General features: G+C 38.7%; 1 protein-coding gene across 3 annotated transcripts in view; it reads left to right on the top strand.

Moving 5' to 3' along the window:
• Window positions 1-24,320, top strand: part of lrp4 (low density lipoprotein receptor-related protein 4) — a 112,432-nt gene that overhangs the window by 82,108 nt on the left and 6,004 nt on the right. For 2 of the 3 annotated variants that reach the window (XM_028014752.1, XM_028014754.1), the window contains exons 11-33: window positions 1,132-1,257; window positions 1,618-1,848; window positions 2,441-2,597; window positions 3,132-3,349; window positions 11,141-11,317; window positions 14,314-14,439; window positions 15,632-15,840; window positions 16,462-16,543; window positions 16,647-16,752; window positions 16,837-17,038; window positions 17,129-17,318; window positions 17,928-18,059; window positions 18,541-18,681; window positions 18,772-18,858; window positions 18,934-19,105; window positions 19,220-19,382; window positions 19,514-19,739; window positions 20,561-20,864; window positions 21,059-21,277; window positions 22,151-22,285; window positions 22,892-23,000; window positions 23,308-23,500; window positions 23,703-23,816. In XM_028014752.1, the coding sequence (XP_027870553.1) occupies window positions 1,132-1,257; window positions 1,618-1,848; window positions 2,441-2,597; window positions 3,132-3,349; window positions 11,141-11,317; window positions 14,314-14,439; window positions 15,632-15,840; window positions 16,462-16,543; window positions 16,647-16,752; window positions 16,837-17,038; window positions 17,129-17,318; window positions 17,928-18,059; window positions 18,541-18,681; window positions 18,772-18,858; window positions 18,934-19,105; window positions 19,220-19,382; window positions 19,514-19,739; window positions 20,561-20,864; window positions 21,059-21,277; window positions 22,151-22,285; window positions 22,892-23,000; window positions 23,308-23,500; window positions 23,703-23,816 (3,819 nt within the window). The remainder of the gene's footprint in view (window positions 1-1,131; window positions 1,258-1,617; window positions 1,849-2,440; window positions 2,598-3,131; window positions 3,350-11,140; window positions 11,318-14,313; window positions 14,440-15,631; window positions 15,841-16,461; window positions 16,544-16,646; window positions 16,753-16,836; window positions 17,039-17,128; window positions 17,319-17,927; window positions 18,060-18,540; window positions 18,682-18,771; window positions 18,859-18,933; window positions 19,106-19,219; window positions 19,383-19,513; window positions 19,740-20,560; window positions 20,865-21,058; window positions 21,278-22,150; window positions 22,286-22,891; window positions 23,001-23,307; window positions 23,501-23,702; window positions 23,817-24,320) is intronic. The other variant, XM_028014753.1, reaches the window with a different exon arrangement.

The raw sequence follows: 24,320 nt of genomic DNA, 5'->3' as shown, positions 1-24,320 counted from the left end.
TCTGCATGAGGTGCCGCTCTTACCTCCCACTTATGAAATTTTCATTTATATCCTCAAGAGAGTCTTGGGAAATTCCAGAAGCATAACTGATAAGTAAATGGTTTAAAATGTCATTTTTCTTTTCCCAGGAACCAAATCAGAAGGAATATATACAATACCATGCTGACTGGGCTATGTTAGCTGTTTGTGCACCAGGCATTGTAACTGAATCTGGTCTGGTTGAAAAAACAGTAGTTGTATATTTAGAACCAAATTACTAAAATGAAAGAAGTTATTGTGACTGAACTCAAAACCTTTGGCCAAAATGCAGAGTACGGCACGTTTTAGATGTTTCGATAGCTGCGTTTCCATTGACCGTATAATAGAGCAATTTGACTTTTCAAAAATAAATTTCCTTAATTGAAACATGAACCTTTGGGAAATCTCTTGTTTATTGATAAAATGTTTTAGCGCCAAGATGATTTGGTTTTTTTGGCTTTATTGAAATTGGTCTATTTCACAAAACTGCAAAGGAAGCACTTTTTGTGCATCACAGAAGTCACATGATCAACAACCAGATGTTACTATTGGCGGAAAAGACGCAGAAGACAACAACAGGAAGTATTTGGAGGATGACGGCATGGCATGTTTTTTAATGACTTATCATGTGAACAAACGTATCCATGTGTAACTTTAATTACGTTTCTTTTTTAATGGAAACACTGCAATTGCAAAATTGTGTTCTTTCATCATTAGCAGAATGTTAAAGTTTTTCACACATTTGGAATGGAAATGCAGCTACTGCTTCAAAAAAAACTGAATGAAATTAAGCCATTAGCAGGAGCATGTCATGCAATGGGACATTTGCATCATGTAAGTGCAGTCGATTAAATATCCAGCAACTGTAATATGTGGTCGTATTAATCTGTCATTTTCTTATCCTGGAGTTTTCCAAAAGTAGGAACTTCTCCTTAAGTCAAAAGATTAGATGCTTGAAATAAATTAATTCAACTCTCTATCTCAATTGTTCTAAAACTGTTAAATTATTTTGTTCCTTGAACTCCCTTCTGGCAATTTGTCTCTTCCATTTACTTTTAACCCTAAAGGAAAATTATTGCTGCAGTCAATATTTCCTTCTGTGGTTTTTTCCAGATGTGGATGAGTGTGCGGAAGAGGGTTACTGTAGCCAGGGCTGTACCAACACGGAGGGGAGTTTCCTGTGCCGCTGTGTCCACGGCTACGAGCTTCGGCCTGATAAGCGCAGCTGCAAAGCTCTGGGTAAAAATCACTACTCCGCTTTTCTTCCTTGACATGTCACCGGAGACTCCTCAAGGCTTGACCTCCAATAAAAGTTTGGTTGCACAGTGGTTCCACTTTTCTTAAGTTGTAACTCTATCCACTCAGCTGCTCCGGGGGCTCCGTTTCATTCTGAGGTAGATTTAGCCGTGCTCCAGAGGTAGAGTGCAGGACTGCTGCAGCAAGCCATCAATCTGCTGCAGATCAGAGTTAAACCTGGGTTAGGAGCGCCTGCCAGGCAGCTGCCACAACTCAGCTGAAATTATTGCCTGCTGTTATTAAAAGCATCCTTTGGTCCTACCTAAGTGTTTTATTCTCTTTTGACCACGAACTTTTCTTTAGGTCCAGAGCCAGTGCTGTTGTTTGCAAACCGCATCGACATCCGACAAGTTTTACCACACCGCTCAGAATACACCCTCCTGCTCAACAACTTGGAGAACGCCATCGCGCTGGACTTCCATCACAGCCGAGAGCTCGTCTTCTGGTCGGACGTGACGCTTGACCGCATCATGAAGGCCAACCTCAACGGCTCCAACGTGGAGGAGGTCATCTCCACCGGTCTGGAGAGCCCAGGTGGGTGTGGCAGCCAATGGGTTCAGCTTAGGGACAGCAGCATCATTCATCATTTATCCAATTTATTCAACTCTGCTTCTTTCTGACGATACTCAGCCCTGCATCTTTCCTTCCATCCATCACCTGATTCATTTTGGAGCTGAGCCAAGTAAACTTGAGCTTTTTTCTTTATTCTACATCAGGCCTCATGATTATTTAGTGCAGTCACATTTCTGTGCATCGATCTCTGATGCCGTCTTCTACTTCCCCCTTAGGAACCCTTATCCTGACTTCAGATATTTAAAACAAAAACATAAACAATAAAGATAGACAGTTATTGATACCTACTGAAATGTAGAGCTTATATCATAAGTTTTTTATACCATATTGTCCAGTCCTCATCATACTGATGCAGTTGGTAAAAATACTAATTCTATTTGTTCAGCTACCAATAACATAAACTACATGCGCAATAAAAAAGAGGCCTGTAATTTTAATCTACAGTTTAGGTTTTTGTTTTATTCACAGGATATGTGGTTGCCAACATATTTCCACAAAATTCAACTGAATAATTTTAATTAGGTTAAAAAAAACTTGTTTTCCTCTGCTTTAGGGGGATTGGCAATAGACTGGATCCACGATAAGCTTTACTGGACAGACTCCGGGACGTCCCGCATTGAAGTGGCCAATCTGGATGGGACGCACCGAAAAGTGTTGCTGTGGCAGAATATGGAGAAGCCCAGAGCCATTGCATTGCACCCCATCGAGGGGTACGAGTCGACATCCACACACACTTCATAATTCACCCCAGATGCTTTCAAATCCACACACATTCATATATGCATATCCCCTCTGGACATGTCCCAGTTGTAGCGCAGCAGCAGCAGAGCAGCGATTAAAGTCTGGCAGCACGGCATTACCCACAGGCGAGCATCTGTGTGGAACAAGTATTTCACAAAAGGAGCAGCAGCTAACTGTGTCCTCCTGCCTGGTTTCATGTTGTTCGGTGGCAGGAGAAAGTTTCCTAAAAGGCCCCACTGAAATTTAAAAGTGGAAAACTCGTGCGGCATATTAGAGAGCTCATTAGCATGGGATAATTAACAAATGAGGGGGGGGAAAGTTTCTGAGGTTACACATAACAGATGAGTGACGATGAGGAGGACGTAAATGTTGGAGGCAAAGAAAACTTGTTTTTGTAAATCAAGACATCTGCTGCGTCTGAAATCCTGACAACAATCTGTTGTATGCCAGCTTCAGCTGTACAAGCACGAAACTCACCACGAATGTCCCATTTTCCCCTTCAGTAAGATTTACTGGACGGACTGGGGGAACACGCCACGCATCGAGTACTCTAACATGGACGGCTCGAACCGCCGGGTCATCGCAGACACACACCTGTTCTGGCCCAACGGCCTCACCATTGACTACGCCAGCCGCCGCATATACTGGGTGGACGCCAAGCATCACGTCATCGAGAGAGCGGATTTGGATGGACGCAACCGCAAGGCCGTCATCAGCAATGGTAAACCGAGCCGCCGTTTGTTTTTTCAGGCTTCGGATGATGTAAGGACGAGTTCAGATCCAGAGAGAAAAGTAGAATACTGGCATTTATTTGTGAGACTGAAGGAGACGTTGAATGCTTTTTTTCTTCCACCTTCTTGATGACAGCATATTTTTATGGCTGACTAGACCTGATTCATAAAACCTCCTGAAATATTACAGCAGTTTCTATGATTTAAAGATGGTGCTAAAGATATATAAAATAAATTATGGTAATGTTTTATTTCAGTAGTAAAGTAGAAAAAAGTGAATAAACATTTAGTTTTTGTACATTTTACAGAGTGGGAAGAAATCCCCAATTAAAACAAGGTCTTACAAAATCACCAGTACCACAATTATTGGCACATTTAGCATTTTTAAAAATTAATCTGAGTTTCTAGATCCTTGTAAGTTGTAATTTTTTTCTTTATTTTTGCTTCCTTGAGGTATAAATAAGATGTGACTGATTCTCCTAGCCACTCTTCAAAATGGGAAAGAAAAGAGAACCTCTCATTCAAGAAAGGCAGACACATATTTATCTTCATGAGTTGAGAATAGTTACTCATCAAAAAAACATACCCTAATATTAAGTTTGGAACTACTAAGAAGTTTGAAAAAACATAAGAATACAGTTTAAAAACTAAAACTACTTCCTGTAAAACCCACTCTGTTGTTCTTCAGCAGAAAACGAGGATATTATTTTTCTAATTTCTCCATTTCAAACATAAAGAATGATTCTGTTGTTTTATTACAAAGGCCTAATGAATGTTGAGTGGAAACACACATCTATAAATATGTATTGACACACTTTGAGCTGAAGGTGTGATTACATGAAGTGATGCTAGGGTTGTGATCATAAGCACAAGCCATACTTCAGTTCATAACTCGATTCTGTGTTCATGGTTCAGCATGGTTGATGAACAGCATGGTTGAAGGAAAAAAAACAATATGCAAAGGAAATCTTGCATCTTTTACATTATTTGAAATATAGTCAAATAGCAAGTTAATTTACAGTAACATGCAATTTGTGCTGTTATAAAAGTGTTTCTAAATTGTATCTGTTTCAGTCAGTTTGTGCTTAAATTCATTCAAAATAAAAGGAATACAGGAAAACATTCTACAGAGATCAAGTTACTGTCTTTTTGTAGAAACTGTTCCCTATTTTTGGGGAAAAAATTACCTTTATACTCCACATTCTTTCAGTTTTTTTCTCCAAGAATCTTAAAAGAGATATATTTATTTAATTTAAATCTGATTACAAGGTAGAAGAGAGGTCAGGCCAGAGTTCAGTTTCTCCCTCAATTCTCATAAATTATCTCACTCGGATGCAAAGAAGCACACATACACACATTCACAGATGATGTACTGTAGCACTGCTGCACTTCTCCATGTGGAGTTAATTAGTGCCGTATTTCCCTTAAAGAGCATGCATGTGTCCACCAGTGATATGCACAGGCACAAAAAGCATAAATAAGAACAAAGAGCAAAGTGCATGCCTCTCTTCATGTTGCTGCTCCCTGCTGAGAAATGTGCTGATGTACATCAAAGTACAGATCTGGTTTTTAAAAAGCCACTCACTCTCACACACACACCAACACACAGAGTTGAAGAAAACAGACATGTTTGTTTCTCAGGTTTTTATGATAGTAATGGTGGTTCCCCGGTGTGTTTGTGTTCAGTGTTTCTCGGTTGGCAGAGAGGCAGCCAGGCAGAACACTGTGATCACAGTAGGTTGTTAGTGAAACCATTGAATTCAACAGTGATGCTGGAACTGGGAGTAATGGCACCAAACTGGATAGCCACTCTTCTTTTCAAGAGAAAAGCACAAAAAGAGCTTTTAGGTGGAGATCAGATTGGATTTGTCACTTTCTGATCCCATTTCTGTTTATAAATCTTGGAACTGCGTTGGGGCGCCATGAAGTAATTGGAGATTAATGCAGTTTTAATCAGATTCGAATCACATTCTGGACTGTGCTGTTGCGGTGGTTGGACATTGTGTCCCCAGAACACAGTGGCAGTCCAGCGGTGGGAGCTGCTCAAAGTTAGGGGAGGTAATCTACGTAAGCAGCTCAATTTTTGGACTTCCCAGTGGAAGTCCAAAAATAAAACGCAGCCTAGGTAGAAGAGATGGTTCCAGGAAATTATGTTCCAGTGAAAAGACAGTCAGGAATCCATAGTGGACACACATTATATTGCAATATTTCTTTGGTACTATTGTGGTAACAACAAAAATGAGTAAAAAGCTATTTATTACTTCTTTTTCAGTCCTGTAGGTGTATGGTGCAGCATTCATAGAACCACAAACGCAAATATTGTTCTTGAAAAACATTCCCACTTGAAATGAGCCCCTTCTGGATGCCATTTACTTTCAGAAGTGTGATTTATATGACTAACCTGCACACAGTGACTGTATTTAATCATATTTTTGAACTGAATGACATTTATTGTGGCTCTTTTGGAACAAATAGTAGAAAAAAATAGCAAAAAATAATATTTCTGAATTCTGTTAGTTTTGTTTTTTATTTAACATCGTTAAATAAAAATATCAAGACAACATTAAATCAAAATTCTTGTAAGAATTTTTTTGTGATAAATGATATAATAAATACGTACACCCAACACATAGCCCTATATCTGTTCTGCATTGGGGCGCTTAAATAACTCAGATATTTAAAATGACCAGTGAAGTGGTCAGAACTCAATTTACGCATCTGTACTTTAAGGACTGTCAGTGGAGAAATTTCACAGTTGTCCTTCCAATTTCTGCTTTGTAAACTCTTACTGCCAAAATGTGACTAATTTAAAGTCCAATTTGTATTAGTGAAGTTTGTTCTCTCTGAAACAAATCCATTAGTCAAGCTCCAGAAGGGTTTTTGGGAGACTCGCATGTTGGACCAAGAAAATAACTATCTTGGGTCTTATCAAGAGGAACTCATCCAACAAACAAATTTGTTTTTAATAGTGATACAGCCCTGTGTAGACACATTTTATAGATCTGTCATGAAATCTGTCCATCCAACATGCGAATGGATCAATTTGTGAGTTATACTCCACAGAGAAATTTGAAGTGTGGGCATTAACTTGTATCTGCCAGAATGGCCTCTAAGCTTTGGAGTGTTTTTTTGATGAAGTGGAAAGATGGTTGAAGCCCATCAGTGATGATCAGGGTGTTAAACAGTGGGAAGAAAGAGGACTGGGGAAATGTTTGATGTGGGTGTGTGTGCAGGGCATCATTCCTGTGAGCTCTTCTTAATGATGTGTGCTCTGAGGATAAAAGGCTGTAATTGGCCCTGTCCTTCCTCCACAGCTTGTGTTTGCTCAGACAACACACAGGACAAATGGGACATTTTCCTTTTTGTGTGTGTGTGCGCAAGAGGGTGTGTTACACTCTGAGCTGCTGTGCCCAGGAATGTTAACGAGTACTCATCCCCCTGCACCTATAGATCTGCGTGTGTGTTTTTGTGTGTGAGGGAGCTGGCTGGATGTGGGCCAGCCCCCTGTGGTGTGTGTCACGGATGGTGGCGCTATCCGGCCTGCACACCTGTTCAGCTGGAGGTGGTGGGACAGGAAGGACAGTCTGGTTGTCTCTGCAAGTTTGTGGGAGTGTTTATTAATTAATTTAGTTATTTTTGTGCATTGTCATGATCATACAGTAGCTCTGCCAGAGACCAAATACGTCCAGCTGGGGTTTCACAAAACTGTCTCCTGCAGTTTGTCTCCTGGCTGACTGATGTAGATTTAGGGAAATATTCATGACTTCTAAATGTTTTCCATTAAATGTATACTTTTATGTCATTTATTTATTATTTTGTGAATGCACAATTATAGTTGACCTGAACAGTTTTTATTATTTAATTTAGGATTAATGCATGCACATAGCATATGCTTAAGATGTAACCTAAGGCTGTTGGTGTCTAAAACGTAACTATAAAAACCTAAAGGAACTATGGCAGAACAGAAGAATAACTCATTCCTTAATTATTTCCCAGCTTTTCTTTTCTCAAAATCTCTAGAAGAGATCATCTTTTATATAAGTAGCCTAGTTTCTCTCTGTAATATTTTAGAAAATCCATTCCTTAAGTATATTTCTTTCAAAAACACTTTTTGTGCATGCATGCTGTTAATAATTTGCAGACCCCCCTTTGTGCCAATCAGAACACACTTTGTCTTTTCACAAGATTTCACTAAATTTAAGCATGAGAGGAATATTTCACCATTGCTTATGTTGCAATCAGTTGTCCAGAGTTCTAATTCCTTAATGCAGTATTGCTCACCTCATGTTTTTTTATAAGATTCATACATAAGTGCTTAAAGGGCTGAGGAATGGTTAATTTTGTTGGTAAGAATGATCATTATCCTCTTTACACACTTATTGATGATGTATTTTCTGTGTTTTCTGGTGCAAGTCTCCAGATTGTGATTTACAATACTGCGGTATTACAAAAGGCTTATTATGTGAAGCATTATATCAAGGTTCCTTGGGCCTTTGAAAGAATCACAGGCCCACAACATGCCTTGTATACCAAAGTTCCATTCCTGGGACACAAAACATGTTGTCTTATATTGTCATTTTGAAGAAGGACTCAAGATTATTATGTCACATTTATACCATAGAGAAACATGTCATGTATTACCAAGTTTTGCAACACTCAAAAATTTATATAAATTAAAAAATACTATTCACACGTTTGCCAGTAATGTGTAAAAACCTATTACAGATGTCACTACTCTGCTTTTGTTACATTTCGGTGCCATTTTTGCTTCTTCATCTCCCATTTTGTAAGTAAAATGAGGCTAAAACCAAGGCATAATTTGTTATGATACATTGGGGAATATGAGCAGAGCAGCAGGCTGTGGATCTCTCTTCTATCAAAATTCCTTTTGATTAAGCTACTTCACATCAGAGAAAATTCATCTCAAAGCAAAATGAAATCCACAAATAAAAAATTCAACAAAGATGACTCCAGCCTTTTTCTACCATCTTTCTGTCCAGCTGGAGGCGATGCTGTGTTGCTGATGAGCTCTTGAAACAAAGTGCGACAGATTTTGTTGAGGCGTTTGAGGACAGGAATGTGCCACATGTAGGTTAAAGGTGACATATCTGTGAAGACTTGCTGGAGCGTTTGATGCCCCCGTCCGCCTGCAGCTGCTCCTCCAGCTGTCCCGGAAAAGCAGGGTGTGAAGAGGATAAGAAAGAAGGTGACCGTGTCAAAACCAGGCGCCATCATTGATGTCGAGGACTTAGGAGGAGGAAAGAGGGTGCAAATGTTGTCTCCTTTACGCTGCGATAAGATCAGAAAATACACACCTTTTTATCCGAATTGTTCAGACATGCACCTGGATCTGTTTGAGAAGGCTGGGGGGCATTTTTAATTATAAAGACTGTACAAAGTTTGAGACCTCAGAAGGAAAAGTAATTTGTATTAATTTGTAGCTAAATTACGTACATTCATCTGTATTGTTGGGTAAATAAGTTTGTACCTTGCAAAGCATGCCGACTGAAACAATGAAACTGTTGTTTTGCTGAGTTTACACTCGAGTACACACAGTCACTCTGGTTCTTGTTGCTCATTATCATTCCAGTCTTCCTCCCACTTTGGCCATTTAGCAATTGACATTTATGTTGTGTCGTAAAACACTGTCATTAAACTAGCCGTGGTGTTTTGAAAAGCTAAGCACCAGCATGCCCGCCTCAATCACCGCAGCCACTCTGTGAAGCAGAAATCACTTTTTCCATCCATTCAGCAATCTCATCCAACTGCTTTTTCAGCTACAGTTCTGCAGAAGGATTAGGATGGAGGAGAAAAAATACATTTGAACTGAACCAGCATGGCACAAGAGTCCTCCTCAGTACTTGACACGTTTTCTGGGATACTTCCATCCTCTGGTCTGTATTCAGGTGAAGGTCTAGCTCAGACATTTGTGTAATTAGAAAAAGTGACTTCATACCGCAAGGATTTTAAATTTGGATTTTTTTCAAGGGTTCCGAGACACAAATAGCAGCCTGCAAAAAGCGATTTTAAGATTTATTTAGCTGATTCCCAGACAAGTTTATCAGAGTTAACTAAAACTAACAAAATAACAAAGTGAAATTGAGAAAACTTTTTTTAACTGAAATAAATAAATAAAAATGGTAATTAATGTGGACTAACTGGAACAATATGGAACTGTATTGTATGTTTATAAACCTAAAACATACTGAAGTTATATACATAATAACCTTTGTTTTTGTTGTGTTTATGCACTTACTCTAGTCTGCAAACTGATGACGGCAAAAGTTGGGAGAAATTACTAGTCAGTTAATTGTTCAACAATTGAATACATTTTCTGCTGAGATTCAACACTTTGACCTTTTTGCATTCTGCACCTAAAAATTAACCAAAGTATGAAAAAACAAAACTACTACTAAACCTAATGAAAGCTAAACTAAAACTAAATATTTGACCAATATAAATTAGCAAACACACTCCAAGAACTATTTAAAAATAACTGAATTAGACAAAAAGTTGCAACGAAATAAAACTAAATCAAAAAACTAAAACAATTACAGCCCTGTTCCAAACCTATGGACTTTGACTAAGCCATTTTTGTGTCTGGCTGTACATTTAGAGTTACGTACTTGTAGAATGGAAACCACTGCTTTAATCTGAATGCAGCTAGATAGAGGAGTCCCATTTTTAACTCCATCTACCTTTCCTTCAACTCTGACCATCTTGTCTCCCCTTGCTGAGGGGAAAAAAAGCATCTCACAGCATGACTCTTCTAACGCTTTTTCATAGTGAGAATTGTGTTTTCGGGGTGATGTGGAGTGTTACTATTCCTCCACAAATACTATGCTGTGTGTTTACCAAAATGGCTGGAGCATCCTTTTCCACATTTCCAGGATTTCTTTCAGCAATAGCTAGTACTTTTCCACGCAACTGTATGTTAAACCAAAATGGAGTTGAAAAACTGGTGGTTTACATGCCTTAACTAGCCTGTAGACCAAGGGTGTCAAACTCCAGTCCTCAGAGGCCGGTGTCCTGCAACTTTTAGATGCGACTCTGCTGCTCCACACCTGAATAGAATAATTAGGTCATTAGCAAGTCTCTGGAGAACTTATCTACACAAGGAGGAGGTAATTAAGCCATTTCATTCTAGTGTAGACCATCATCTGACCTAAATAACCCAACTTATTGGCCCACATGGGTAACTGTTTCATGATGGAAACCCAAATAAAATATATGCATGTCTTGAAGGCTGTGGTGAAAATCTGGAATGTATTACTGTTGAGATTAAGATCTTCCATCAAAATTTGCACTGGCAGACTTAGAAACGAACTGGCCATTATTTGTCTTATTGTGCTCAGTTTAAGGGTTGCCTTTGATCTTGCAGTCAGATTTTGTACAGAGAAGTCAGATTATGCAATGCCCTTGGTTTTTGGATTGATTGGCCACAACAAAACCAGCTATTGGCTAGATGAGAGGCTAAGTAATTCAAAGCAGTTTTATATACAGACAGCATGACATCAGTCAAAACCACGGCACTGAATAGGGAAATATTAAGTATTTTCATAGAAAGAGCCAATTGTAACATCATTCAGTTTGTTTGTTGAGTTCTCAGCCAACACAAGTCATTATTTTTGCTCATTAAAAGCTGTGAAATTTGACGTCGATCTTTTTGCACATTTATGAGTACCTTTTCACAAAATAATTTTATTTTTTATTAGAAAGTGAGCTTTGATGGTTGTTGCTTCGTTTTCTAGCATTTTTTCATCTAATCTTTCTCTGGTTAGGCCTTCCGCATCCATTTGCCATCACGGTTTTTGAGGACAGCTTGTACTGGACTGACTGGCACACCAAGAGCATCAACAGTGCCAACAAATTCACAGGCAAAAACCAGGAGGTTATCCGCAATAAGCTCCACTTTCCCATGGACATCCATACCCTTCACCCGCAAAGGCAGCCTGCAGGTCAGTACACAACTTGAGCAGAAGAATATTTGCATGACTTTCTTCTAACAGGTGGCATAGAGAAATACACGGCGGTGAAATCAGTTAATGAAGGTGATGTTAGCATTGATGAAACCTGTTCAACTTAAAGATAATGGACAGTTTGTGATTTGCACTAGTTGCAATCTGAAATGGCAGTTCTGAAATGGAAAACAATAAGAAATTGCCAAAATTTAATTTAATCCAATTAAATTTGTTATTTTTATTTTCTGTCATGTTCTACAATTCATTGAGGTCAAGTTTTATATATTTGTTAGTTTACAAATTCACAATATGAACAATCTGTAGCTTTCTAACAACTTACAGCTTGAAGAGATGTCAGATTTATTAATGAGACTCAAAACTAGGACCCCCTCACTGCTGGTTTTAAGGTACAGATTGTCATATTGAAAACCTGTCAATGGTTAAATTAGCTTCCATATTAACAATTGAGAAATATGTTAAGTAGCTTAGAAATGCAAAGAGGGGCAGAAAGAAGCCAAGAGCATAAGTAGAAGAAAACTCTACGCTGAATTTGAATTCCTGAAAATGTATGATTGTTTATCTGCTGAGAAGCAACAACACAACAATGGCGTCATGTGAGAGGACTAGGTTAGAGACCTAACAAATGAACACCCTACACCAGGGGTGTCCAAAGTCGGTCCTGGAGGGCCGCCATCCTGTGTGTTTTAGTTCTCTCCCTGGTTTAACGCACCTGGATCCAATGATGGCTCATTAGAGGCCTTAGGAGAACATTGACAAGCTGAGAAGGTTGTTACTACAACCAGGGAGAGAACAAAAACATGCAGGATGCCGGCCCTTGAGGACCGACTTTGGACACCCCTGTCCTACACCCACAAATTTAAAATCGCTGTGGCTTTTTTCCAGAAGTTTTATGATCAACCTTTGCAAAATGTGCTCCATTTCTGACCAGCATTGTTACTCTATTTGATTTCTCTATGCAGTGAATTTGCAAGTCTGACTTTACTGCACATATCTGTATTTTAGTAGTAAAGGTTCCACTACATCAAGGCAGCTGTCACAACAATATGCTTAAGATACCATCAAGTCTGTTTGGTTTCCCTTGGCAACATGGCCCTAAAAGACACTTGCAGGTTAAGACATGATTTACCCAGATTAAAATTTATTCCATTTCTAAAACCCAAACAGAGTTGAATTTATAGGCTTGTGTGAAACATTCATTTTTTGCAAAAGCAATTTAGCGCTCCTAATATGGAATCTATTAAGGTCAGACCTTTGGGCTTTGACGTCTACTTCTTTGTGGTTTCCCTCAAATAACTTCATGAACCAGATGTATGACTCTTCTTTTTGTTTGTCTTCTTTTCCTTAATGTTGTCTGGGAAAAAAAAAAGTCTCGCCAAAAAATGGCTGACCAAATGCCTCAGGTAACACAGTGAGCTTTACTACCTTTGCCTTTTAATTATGTTTTAGTCAGGTGTTTGCTCTATCTGCATTACACTTCTGATTGGCGGAGCAATCTTGCCTTGGCGTCATGTTATTTATCAAAGCTAAATGTTCAGGAATAATGTTTGGAGAAAGCAATAAGTCATTTGTTCAATAAGCAAATATGCTTATGCTGACAAAGGAAACATAAAAAGTAAACATCCCTGTAAAAAAATACATTTTATTACGAGACAATTATATGCTTGGGAACCACACCCGCGATTGTATCAGTGAACTGATTGTTGACAAGGCTTTCTGTCATAGCCATTGCATAAAGTGTTTTGTCCTTCCATCAAATCCAACATTCTAGTTGCTGAATAATCCTGGATAAAATGTGTTTCGAACAGAGAGATTGGGAGGAATCTGTTCTCTTTCCTTGTATCATGGATCTTTCTTTCATAGATGATCTTTCTTACAAATGTGTGCAACGTAGCCTTTTTCTGTGTTGGCAACAGATGGGCAAACCTCCTTTTGATATATTCTCACTAAGAAGTTATTTATTTGGTCAAGAAAACAGTCCTTTCTGTTTGCAGTCAGGGAGTGTTAGCCTCCCAGATGGTGCTGAGACATTACATCGTCATCGGCATATGATTTGTCTTTCTATTTTAGACAACGTGACTAAGAAAAGTTAGAAAAGTGCTTTTTTTTCCCCCATTACTTTTTCTCTCCAAAAAGCAATGGAAAGACTGTGATTTATGCATCTTCCATACTTTAAAGACTTAAAAGTTTTAATGAAAATGATAATCGGTCTTTTATATTTTTTCCTTTATTTAAAAACATAATAAGTTATGATGGAAAAAGTTTTTTTGACATCAATATTGGTAAGTCACTTGTGGCTTTCAGAAAATGACAATATTAAAATAATATAAGCATCAGCAGTACACAGGTACAATTCTTGAGGTATTATCGTGCAGATGAGAAAGCTTGCCTTACACAGACAACATAATAATCTGCTGCAGTAGTATTAGATTATGTTGTGAACTGTTGAGCTGCGAAGGTTTTATTAAAATAACAGTAAAGCTTGTATTCTTTGATAGCAAGCCATGTTGCACTTGACATGCAGCCAAGAGAAAGTTTTTGTGTTTGTACTGTTAACAGGACTGTTACTGTCTGACTCTAAAATGAACTGTGAGCTGCCTCTGCAATGCCAGAGGGAGGTCAGGCACTGGTGTTTTTGTTTTAGATGATGTTCTGTCAGTCATCTGAGCTCATATTGATGTAGAGCTTAAAGACCAAGTAAAGGGCAGACAGTGTGGCGTTCCAGTAAAATCCAAGCATACACCTTCATTCTAAAAGGACCTGACATTCTAAGTTCTTTGGTTATGGTACTGTAGGTGCAACACAAAAGAAGTGTTGCAAAGTATGCTATTTGATTTTTGACTACAAGTTTATTTGTATCAATTAGAATATTATGGAAAACTGTGAGGACAGAGTCAAAGGTTTGCAAATTTGGCCTCTGTCAAATTTCACAAAACAAAAGTAACATGAGCTTTGTGTGACTTCTTGTCCTGAAGGTGGCAGAAACCGCTGTGGATTCAACAATGGAGGCTGCAGCCACCTGTGTCTCCCCAGCAACAAGACCTACACGTGCGCCTGTCCCACTGGCTTCAAAAAAGTGGACAGCAACAACTGTGCTGACAGTGAGTCAATTTCCCACTGCAGATCTTCCTGTTTTTTGTTACAGCAGCATAATCTTACTCTAAAAATGCTGAAAAAGCTAGACTTTCATTTAAGTACAGTTAAATATTAGGAAAACCTGCCCCATATTAAAAAATAAGTGATATGTACAAAAACAAATCACCACAATTACTTGGATCCTGATCGCATCAATAAATACCAGTAACATTGAAAATGCATTTACTGTGAGCAGTTCAGTGATTTAAGTCACTTCTTTATGTGAGTGGTGTCCTAAAGACATGGAAATGTTTTTCAAGAGCAGTATTTGTATTTATGGGCTATAATTGCTGTGACTCACAGTCACACAGTTGCCTAAAAAAGATGCAATAAATGGTTATTGTCAATTTAATAGTCATCACAACAGTACAACAAAATTTGATAAATTCAAATCATATTGCCCACCCCTAGATAATACCATCAGAAATGTAAATATGACATAATTCAACCAATAATTATAGAATGTACGTCACATGAGCTTAAATTTTACTATTTGTATAGCTATTTTTGTCACCAAAACCTACATTTATCAAACATAAAACTGATTTGTGTTATTGACAGATTTATTAGCCGGAAAAAATACAATCCTAAAGAAGGTGACAAATGATGTAAAATATTTGATTTCGCCTTTTGCAGCCTCTGCTTCTTGACAGTTTTATGATAAAACAGTCCATGCTGGGCAGCTAAATTAGAAGAGGTAATCCTGTAACTGTCATATAATTGGATCAACCTGAGAGCTGAAGTGTGAGCTGCTTCAAGAAACGAAATTGTAGAGGACAAATGAGCATGCAGATGATAAGATATCTACCTTATTCAATATGTGATAAGCATTTTACATTTCAGTGTAGTCTAATAACTGCTGACCTAAACTAAATCTTACTTTTATAAGCCTTTAATTCATCTTTTTTTTCTACTAGCTAATTTCACAAGTTGAATGAGAAACATCTTATGTCATATCTTACATGACCCCTAGCTTTTAATGTAGGCCATTCCTCTGTAATTATGTTGTGATTTATGATGCTAATCAGTTTGTTTAATTAAATGTTCCTTTCAAGAGCTGCTAGATGTTTTTGTGGTAATGCTGTTGTTGTTGTTGTTTATTGTTGACCTCATTGTTAAACCTAGAGGACTGACAGAAGACCTTTGGTCTTTAATCAGGTCTTGACAAGTTCCTGCTTTTTGCCCGAAGGACGGACATCCGACGAATCAGCTTTGATACTGAGGACATGTCCGATGATGTCATCCCCCTGGCCGACGTGCGCAACGCCGTGGCGGTGGACTGGGATGACAAAGATGGCTACATTTACTGGACGGACGTCACCACAGACTCCATTAACAGAGCGCTGTGGAATGGTACCAACCAGGAGGTCAGTGACCTTTCCAGTCTGTCTGAACTCTACATGTGACTCGTCCTTTCAACAATGCAGTCAGTGAGAACAGCTGCAGAAGATGATTCTATTAATTTATGCAATACTTCCATCTGCTGGAGGTGTTATGAAATTACATCATCAGGTGGTTTCATTCCTTAGAAGATTAGCCCAATATATTAACAAGATTTTGTGATATTCGCAAGATTTTATTTTACCTGAAGGATAAAATATGTTTAATGCTGTTGGATTTTAAATCTGTTGGACATTAAGAGGGTTACATGCATCCATCTGTGGATCTGTTTGGTCAGCCATCTTTTTATTTGTTAATTTGCTCATACAATCTCCCACCCATCTATTTGGACATCTGTTATCTCTTAATCTGTATACGTGATTATATGTCCGTCACCTAGTTATATGTCAGTCCGTTTGTCTTTCATTTTGTCCTGATATTTTGACCACCGCAAAAGTTATTAATGAGCACTTCCAAAATTGGCTATAAAAGTGAATGTGAATTCTGAAAATGTGTGTCTGGGAAAGAATATAGTTTTGATATAAAAATGTGTAGCAACACCCCAAGAAGAACAAAAAAAATCATACTCTAGCTTTCTTTTTCTTCAGGTGGTGGTAGATACAAGCCTGGAAAGCCCTGCAGGCTTGGCAATTGACTGGGTGACCAACAAACTTTATTGGACCGATGCTGGTAAAATGCCTCAAGTAGCAGAATATTTCTCACGTAATAATGTAGAATAAGTAATGTGAGGGTGCATTTCATGAGAATAAAACTGTTCTACTTTTGATGCCAGGTACGGATCGTATCGAAGTTTCCAATGCAGACGGCAGCATGCGGACTGTGTTGATCTGGGAGAACTTGGACCGACCCAGAGACATTGTGGTCGACCCAACGGGAGGGTAAAAACATTAATCATGTTATAAAATGTTTTATTTTACCTCAGCTACTACATGCGCATGCTGAATGTTTTGTTGTCTGGTTAGTTTCATGTACTGGACCGACTGGGGAGCCAACCCAAAGATTGAGCGGGCAGGAATGGACGCCTCCAATCGGATTGTCATAATCTCGTCCAATCTGACGTGGCCCAATGGACTCGCCATCGACTACGAGACCAAACGCTTGTACTGGGCCGATGCAGGCATGAAAACTATTGAATATGGCAACTTCGACGGTTCTGACAGACAGGTAACATATGCTTACTTTTCTAGGAAATAGCATTATTGAAAATTGATTTTGCCGGTTTTGAGAAGTTAAATCTCAATATTTTGTTTTTAGGTTTTGATAGGCAGTGAGCTACCTCACCCTTTCGGGCTCACTGTACACAAAGACAAGCTGTACTGGACTGACTGGCTGTCCAAGAGCATCCAGAGTGCTGATAAACTCACTGGCTTGGAGCGCCACACGTTGGCTGAAAATCTGGAAAATCTTATGGATATTCACATGTTCCATCGGCACCGGGAAACTGGTCAGTCTGTGTATCTGGACATGTAGACAAGTCTTTATCTGATGCCATTAAGTGATTTTATTATTTTACCTCTGTAATAACTATTGCTTGAAAAGAGTCTAAATTGAAACTGTAATACAGGATTTGTTAGGCATCTGAGCTACAACTAGTGATTAATATTTTTTAATGGAATCTGTTAGAATTAGATTTGGAGAGTATACAGTATGTGACATATTTTTAAAAAATGTTCCAAGTTTCAATCCCGGTGCAAAATTTTTCATGCGAGTTCTTAAATTAATTTAAATTGCTTGAATTCCCCACTAAATGAAGAATTTCTATTTTTCTATTTATTTATTGCATATTGACACTTACAGTTTGTTTCCTGGGGCAAAAAATACATAAAAAAAAAAAAAAAAACATTTTTGTGGTGAATTATTTGGAGGTTCTCAATTCCTTTGTTTTAATAATCTCTCTTGACATTATAACGGATTCTATTTTGTTTTTTCGCCTCACTTTGTTTTGATTAAAATTACTCTGGGGTTATCACCACAATTTAATTCTTTTTCTGTTGAGCATACATTACAAGTAGATCTTTGGGTGATCAGAGCCTGTCTGTGTGTCTTTGTGTAGAGAATAATCCGTGTGCAGTGAATAATGGAGGATGCAGCCACCTCTGTCTCCTGGCTCCTGCTCCCAAAGCTTCCAGCTGCTCCTGTCCCACAGGGATCAATCTACAGAGCGACGGGAAGACCTGCACACCTGGTACAGAAAACCTTCTGGTTACATTCTAAAAATATTTAAACAGGTGATATAACAAGAGGAGCTCCAGTTGGCATATTCACAGATAAATAATAAATATTCAAAAATAGGTTCAGGTATTGCATTAAAATGTCTGTTCGTTATCTTTTTTTATACGTTTACACCAAAAAAGGAGCTAGATGAGACCAATGCACTACACTGAAGACTTTTGTCATTCAGTCTTTGTTTTTCTAGTGGTTCTCTCTTTATACCAAAGATGGTATAAAGAGCTCCTTTTAATTTATCATGTTATTAATTGATTGATTTCAACAGGCCAATACGGTTTGATAAATTCATAAGCTATTGTATGGAAAGTATATTTGTAAAAAGAAAGCGAATAAAAACAACAAAATGTCTAATAAATGTATATTTTTTCAGAATTTATTACTTTAAAAAACTGTTTCACCTGTTTTTATAACGAAACTGTTGATGCATGTGTGTACAGGAATGAGTAGCTTCCTTATCTTTGCTCGGCGGACGGACATCAGGATGGTTTCTCTTGACATTCCATATTTTGCTGATGTGGTTCTGGCCGTCAATAGCTCAATGAAAAACACTATTGCTATTGGTGTTGACCCCAAAGAAGGTTTGTACGCCCTCCGATGTTTTCTAAATACTTAATTATCAGACTAAGTGGTGCAGAAATGTGAGTTTTTTTATGTGTTGTCTGTTGCAGGTAAAGTCTACTGGTCTGATAGCACACTAAAGAAAATCAGCAGAGCCAACATTAATGGAACAGCCCATGAAGACATCATATCTACAGGTATACAGAAAGCACACATTACGGTGCAACTCCACTCCGTTTTGTTGTGGTTACTGCACCTTTGTCTCTCCGCAGGCTTGATGACGACGGATGGACTGGCGTTGGACGCTGTTGGCAGGAAGATTTACTGGACCGACACTGGAATCAACCGTATTGAAGTAGCCAACCTGGATGGCTCAATGAGAAAAGTTCTTGTGTGGCAGAACCTTGACAGTCCCCGAGCCATAGCTCTTTACCACGAGATGGGGTGAGACAGCTGGATTGTTCTGCACGTGCTGAAGGAATCTGATTGTGATTTCAATGTTCACTTTTAATTTTTTCTTACCTACTTTCTGTTTTTTCTCTGCTGCTTGCTTTCCAGGTACATGTACTGGACGGACTGGGGAGAGCATGCCAAGCTAGAGCGCTCAGCTATGGATGGGTCGGACCGTGTGGTCCTCATAAGTAACAACCTGGGCTGGCCTAACGGGCTGGCTGTGGACACGGCCGGATCCCAGTTACTGTGGGCCGACGCTCACACTGAGGTCAGTGCTAACTGCATTGATCTCTTCTGTACAAATCATATATTTTAATGGTTTTGCCACACAGGTCACATTTCTGATGTCTTAAAATGAAAATAATGATATCATTATGGTAATCCGTCATCTCACTGTAGCGCATTGAGGCAGCTGACCTGAATGGGCAAAATCGACACACCCTTGTGACTCCCGTCCAACACCCCTATGGTTTGACCCTTCTGGGCTCTCATATATACTGGACGGACTGGCAGAGCCGCAGCATCCAGCGAGCCGACAAGAACACCGGGGCCAACACCATTACTGTGAGAGCAAATCTGCCTGGCCTGATGGACATCCAAGCTGTGGACAGAGACAGACCACTTGGTAAGACTGAGGATGAGATGTGGATTCATTTCCTATTTTTAGAAGGGTTTGTGTATTTTTGCTCAGAGGAAGGATTTCCATCTCCATCTGTTTTACCTATCCATCTGACCAACAATTACTCATTCATCTATTTATCGATCATCAACTAAATAAATCAGAATAGTTGATTTAAGTAATCAACTATTCTGACAAGTAATCAGATAAAAATTATGCTGATTTTTTTATTTAATCACTTAAAACTTTTTATACAATATTAGAAATACATTAAAATATGCAAATAAATATATATATATATATATATATATATATATATATATATATATATATATATATATATATTTAGATTAGACAATAAACACTTTATTGACTAAACTGCAACAATATAGATTTTCTTATAGTTTTTTTTATTATAAATGCAAAATCTTTCAGCAAATAACCTTTTTTGAGTCTGTATACTCAACAAATAATCAATTACTAAATTAGTTGACAACTATTTCAATAATCAATTCATCACAACCAATACTATTAATCGTTTCAGCTACATCCATGCTTCATTTTGTATAACCTACAGTTTTTGCCTCAGGTTGTTTAAAACTTCTCCTTAAAGAAAAGCCCTGCAACAAATTCATAGTGAATTTTGTACCTAAACTTTCACAATGGTCTAAAACATTTACATCTTTCTGTCTCGAAAGGTTTGGAATTTGCATAAGTAAATTAGTAAGAAACTGAAATAAGATGCAAGCATGCTTGTTATGTTGTACATCTGATTCATTATACCTTTGTTTTGTCTCAATCCTTCTGTCTTTGACTTTTTTTATTAGGTTTTAATAAATGTGCACGAGGGAATGGAGGGTGCACACACCTCTGCCTCCCTCGTCCTAACGGCACTTCCTGTGCGTGCCCTACTGGCATTCAGCTTAAGGGAGACGGCAGGTCTTGTGAGGACTCCCCGGAGACATACCTGCTCTTCTCCAACCGCGTCAGCGTGCGCAGAATCTCCCTGGACACCAGCGACCACACCGATGTGCACGTGCCAGTTCCTGAGCTGCACAATGTCATCTCACTGGACTACGACAGCGTTGATGGAAAGCTTTACTACACAGATGTTACTCTGGATGTTATCAGGTGAAAAATGCACTTAATTCTGTCTGAAAAAATCATTATATCTCACTTTAAATTTAAATTTCTATGACTTTTCTGCTCATTTAACAACAAACAGATAACTAAACGGAGAAGTGATCCATGTTGCTGTAGTTTAACGAGAAGAGATTTATTTACTCATTACTGTTGTCTGGCAATAACTTTGTTTTTTTCTGTAGGAGGGCTAATCTGGATGGCAGTGGCATGGAAACGGTTATCAGCCAGGGCCTGAAAACCACAGATGGACTGGCTGTGGACTGGGTGGCCAGGAACATGTACTGGACTGATACCGGGCGGAACACAATTGAGGTGGCCCGCCTGGATGGGACATGCCGCAAAGTCCTGGTGAACAACAGTTTGGATGAACCACGAGCCATTGCAGTGTTCCCAAGCAAAGGGTGAGAGTGGAGACTTACGTATGCTTCATTTTCAAATTAAAAGCTTAGGTTTCACCTGGTCACCTGTTAGCCATGACTATGCTTTTGATATTAAACTGCTTTTGTTCATTTATAACAATGCCATAATGCACTTCTTTCCTGTCCCCAACGTTGCTACTTTTTCATGTGATCCCATCACATGTTTTGGTGCCATACGATGACACCAGTTTTTAGAAAAATTATGCTTAAGCATTGCTTTTTTATACATCTTATACTGTCGTGTATGTAAACTACGAGTTTTATTTGGAAATTTATAACACCATGAATGTCACAACTTAGAGACATATTTAATCAGACAAAATGCTATAAAAATGTCACAAAAATAATGTAATAATAACTTTATTTTTTATTTTATACTATACTATCCTGACATGCTTCCTTGACTGATGAAGGTTCACTCACCTCAATGGGCCAAATGTCTGACATGGCAGCTGAGTTCAACTATTTTTTTAGATTCATTTGTAGCAAATAATTTGACCAGAAGGGGGCAGTCACTGACTGTTTAGGAGCATTGAATTTGCATTCCAAGATGGTCAGGTGATGATTGTGAGTAAGCAAACAAAATGGTCACACCACAGCAAAAAATAACTTACTTTGACCTCGTGCAGTAGCACACTGTAAAATTTTCTGTCCTTCATCTCAACTTTAAACTGCTGGAGGTCATTGTAGTTTTCAAAGTGGAAATAAACAGCTGCCTTATTGTTGATGCTGAACTACAGAAGACAGAAAATACAAACAAATGACAAGAATAACAGTTTACTGCGTAAAATTTCTATTGCTTTTTTTGTTAATGTAACTTTATGACAATATGAAGTTTCTGCCTTGTGCCTGCAGGTTTCTCTTCTGGACGGATTGGGGGCACATTGCGAAGATCGAGCGATCCCATCTTGATGGCTCTGACCGAAAAGTTCTAATCAACACGGACCTGGGATGGCCAAACGGTCTTACTCTAGACTACGACACAAGAAGGTTTGAAACAAACAGCTGAAATACTTTCATTTCATTGATGTCGTGATTTGATAAGGTTTTAGTTTATTTGATTTGATTGGAGACTAAATCTCACCCAGCTGGAAAGGACATTAATTAGTGTGCAAATGAAACTGCAGACACACACATTACGGATTCACCTATTAACTTATTGTGCTGCTGCAAATAGTTTTGTCAATTGAATAGACACATTACATTGATCAGCATGTTATTTGACCACTGACAGGCTAGTTAAATAATACTAATTACGTCTTCATCATTGCTCCTTTTAGACAGTGGAATATGGTAGAGAGAAAGTGAATATTGTGCATTGCACTGGTGTTTGAGCTTTGTAATGTAGCCTATTTTATAAATCTGTCAAAAGATGATGCTGAAGCCTCCTAATGATATCAGATTAATGATTAGACCTAATAAATAAAGTAAAAAAAGACCCTGTTTTGTTTAGATAGTGTTCATAGCATTTATAGTGTATGAACATGTTTGGTGATGCAGTGTAAGTGTGTTTTAGTTTGTTTTTGTAGCAGGTATTTGCTTAGATGGCAGAAGTGAACCATGTTGTTCCTAATGGCTCTTTGATTTTCTTCCCAGGATCTACTGGGTAGACGCCCACTTGGACAGGATCGAGAGTTCGGACCTGAACGGAAAGCTGCGTCAGGTCCTCGTTAGTCCCGTGTCGCACCCTTTCGCCCTTACACAGGTAGACGCCTTAACCCTCGCGTCCCCTCAGCTCGGCTGTGAATCACAGGGCTGACCCTCCCTAGTGGCTGCCTCCTCCACTCACCTGCTCTCTTTGACTCATCGGCTCACTGTGTGATTCTCATTGTCGCCTCTCCGTCCTCATATCGAACTCATTCAACTTAACCATTTCGTCTGCTTTCCTTCCACTCATTTTTCTTCCTCCTCTCTCTCTCTCTCTCCCCCCTTTACCTTCCCTTTCTTCCTCTCACCCCCCTTGCTCCTTGTCTGTGTTTTTCCTCCTCTTTTCTTCTCCCCCGTTTCCCCAGTCGAAGCCGGTGTCCTCCCCTCTAACTCCTTTCTCCCGACTCTCGCAGCAAGACCGCTGGATCTACTGGACGGACTGGCAGACTAAGTCCATCCAGCGAGTGGATAAACACACTGGCCGCAATAAGGAAACTGTGCTGGCCAATGTGGAGGGCCTGATGGACATTATAGTGGTATCTCCACACAGACAGACAGGTAAGGCATTTCTCCTGATTCGGAGAAAGACACCAAAGTTGGTTTGTTTAAAGTGGTGAAGTAGCAGAAACTATAACAGGAATGGAGTGCCATCTACTGGTCAAAAACAATACTTCTTTTTTTTAAGTATTGTTAAAAATTTGACTTTTTTTTAATAAAGTCCAATTCTTTCATGCCTCTTGTTTTCCTTCCTGACCATTAGGTACTAACCTGTGTGGAATAAATAATGGGGGCTGCTCTCACCTCTGCTTCGCTAAGACCAGCAGTTTTGTTTGTGCCTGCCCAGATGAACCAGATGGGCGACCCTGTTCTACTGGTTAGTGTTCACTGTTACCATTTTATAGAGACCTCAGCTATACTACAGTCACCAATTCATAATACTGTTTGTTAGGATTTTCTTATCCACAATTTTGGACAACAAAAACACAAGACAGCTATTAATTATTAATTACAGCTATTTTCAGTGCTACTATAAAACTTCAGCACTGATTTTAATTATTCATCATTCTTTTTTTCAATTAAAAAAAAAAAGTATTTTCCAAAATTGCAAAGCAACCAGATCCAGCTGTAGGGATGGAGCAACAAAGCAAAGTCCAAGACATTATAGTGAATTGATCAATTTAGCCATTATCATAGCAACATGAAAAGTATGTATTGAGAAAGAAGGATGAAGAGAATAGACTATCAGCCTTCATTCTGTGTCTCACTATTTAAAAGTCTCCATTTATCTTATAGTCTTGATTCCTAATGATGTTTTGCATTACTACTTTAAAAATGTCAAGAAAAGGGAAGAGCGGACTTTAAATCTGAGTGATGAAAA

The sequence above is a fragment of the Xiphophorus couchianus genome, chromosome 4 (genome assembly GCF_001444195.1).
Source record: "Xiphophorus couchianus chromosome 4, X_couchianus-1.0, whole genome shotgun sequence".
In the NCBI taxonomy this organism is placed as follows: Eukaryota; Metazoa; Chordata; class Actinopteri; order Cyprinodontiformes; family Poeciliidae; genus Xiphophorus; species Xiphophorus couchianus.
The sequence above is the reverse complement of the archived record's forward strand: the minus strand, read 5'-3'. Positions and strand labels throughout refer to the sequence as shown.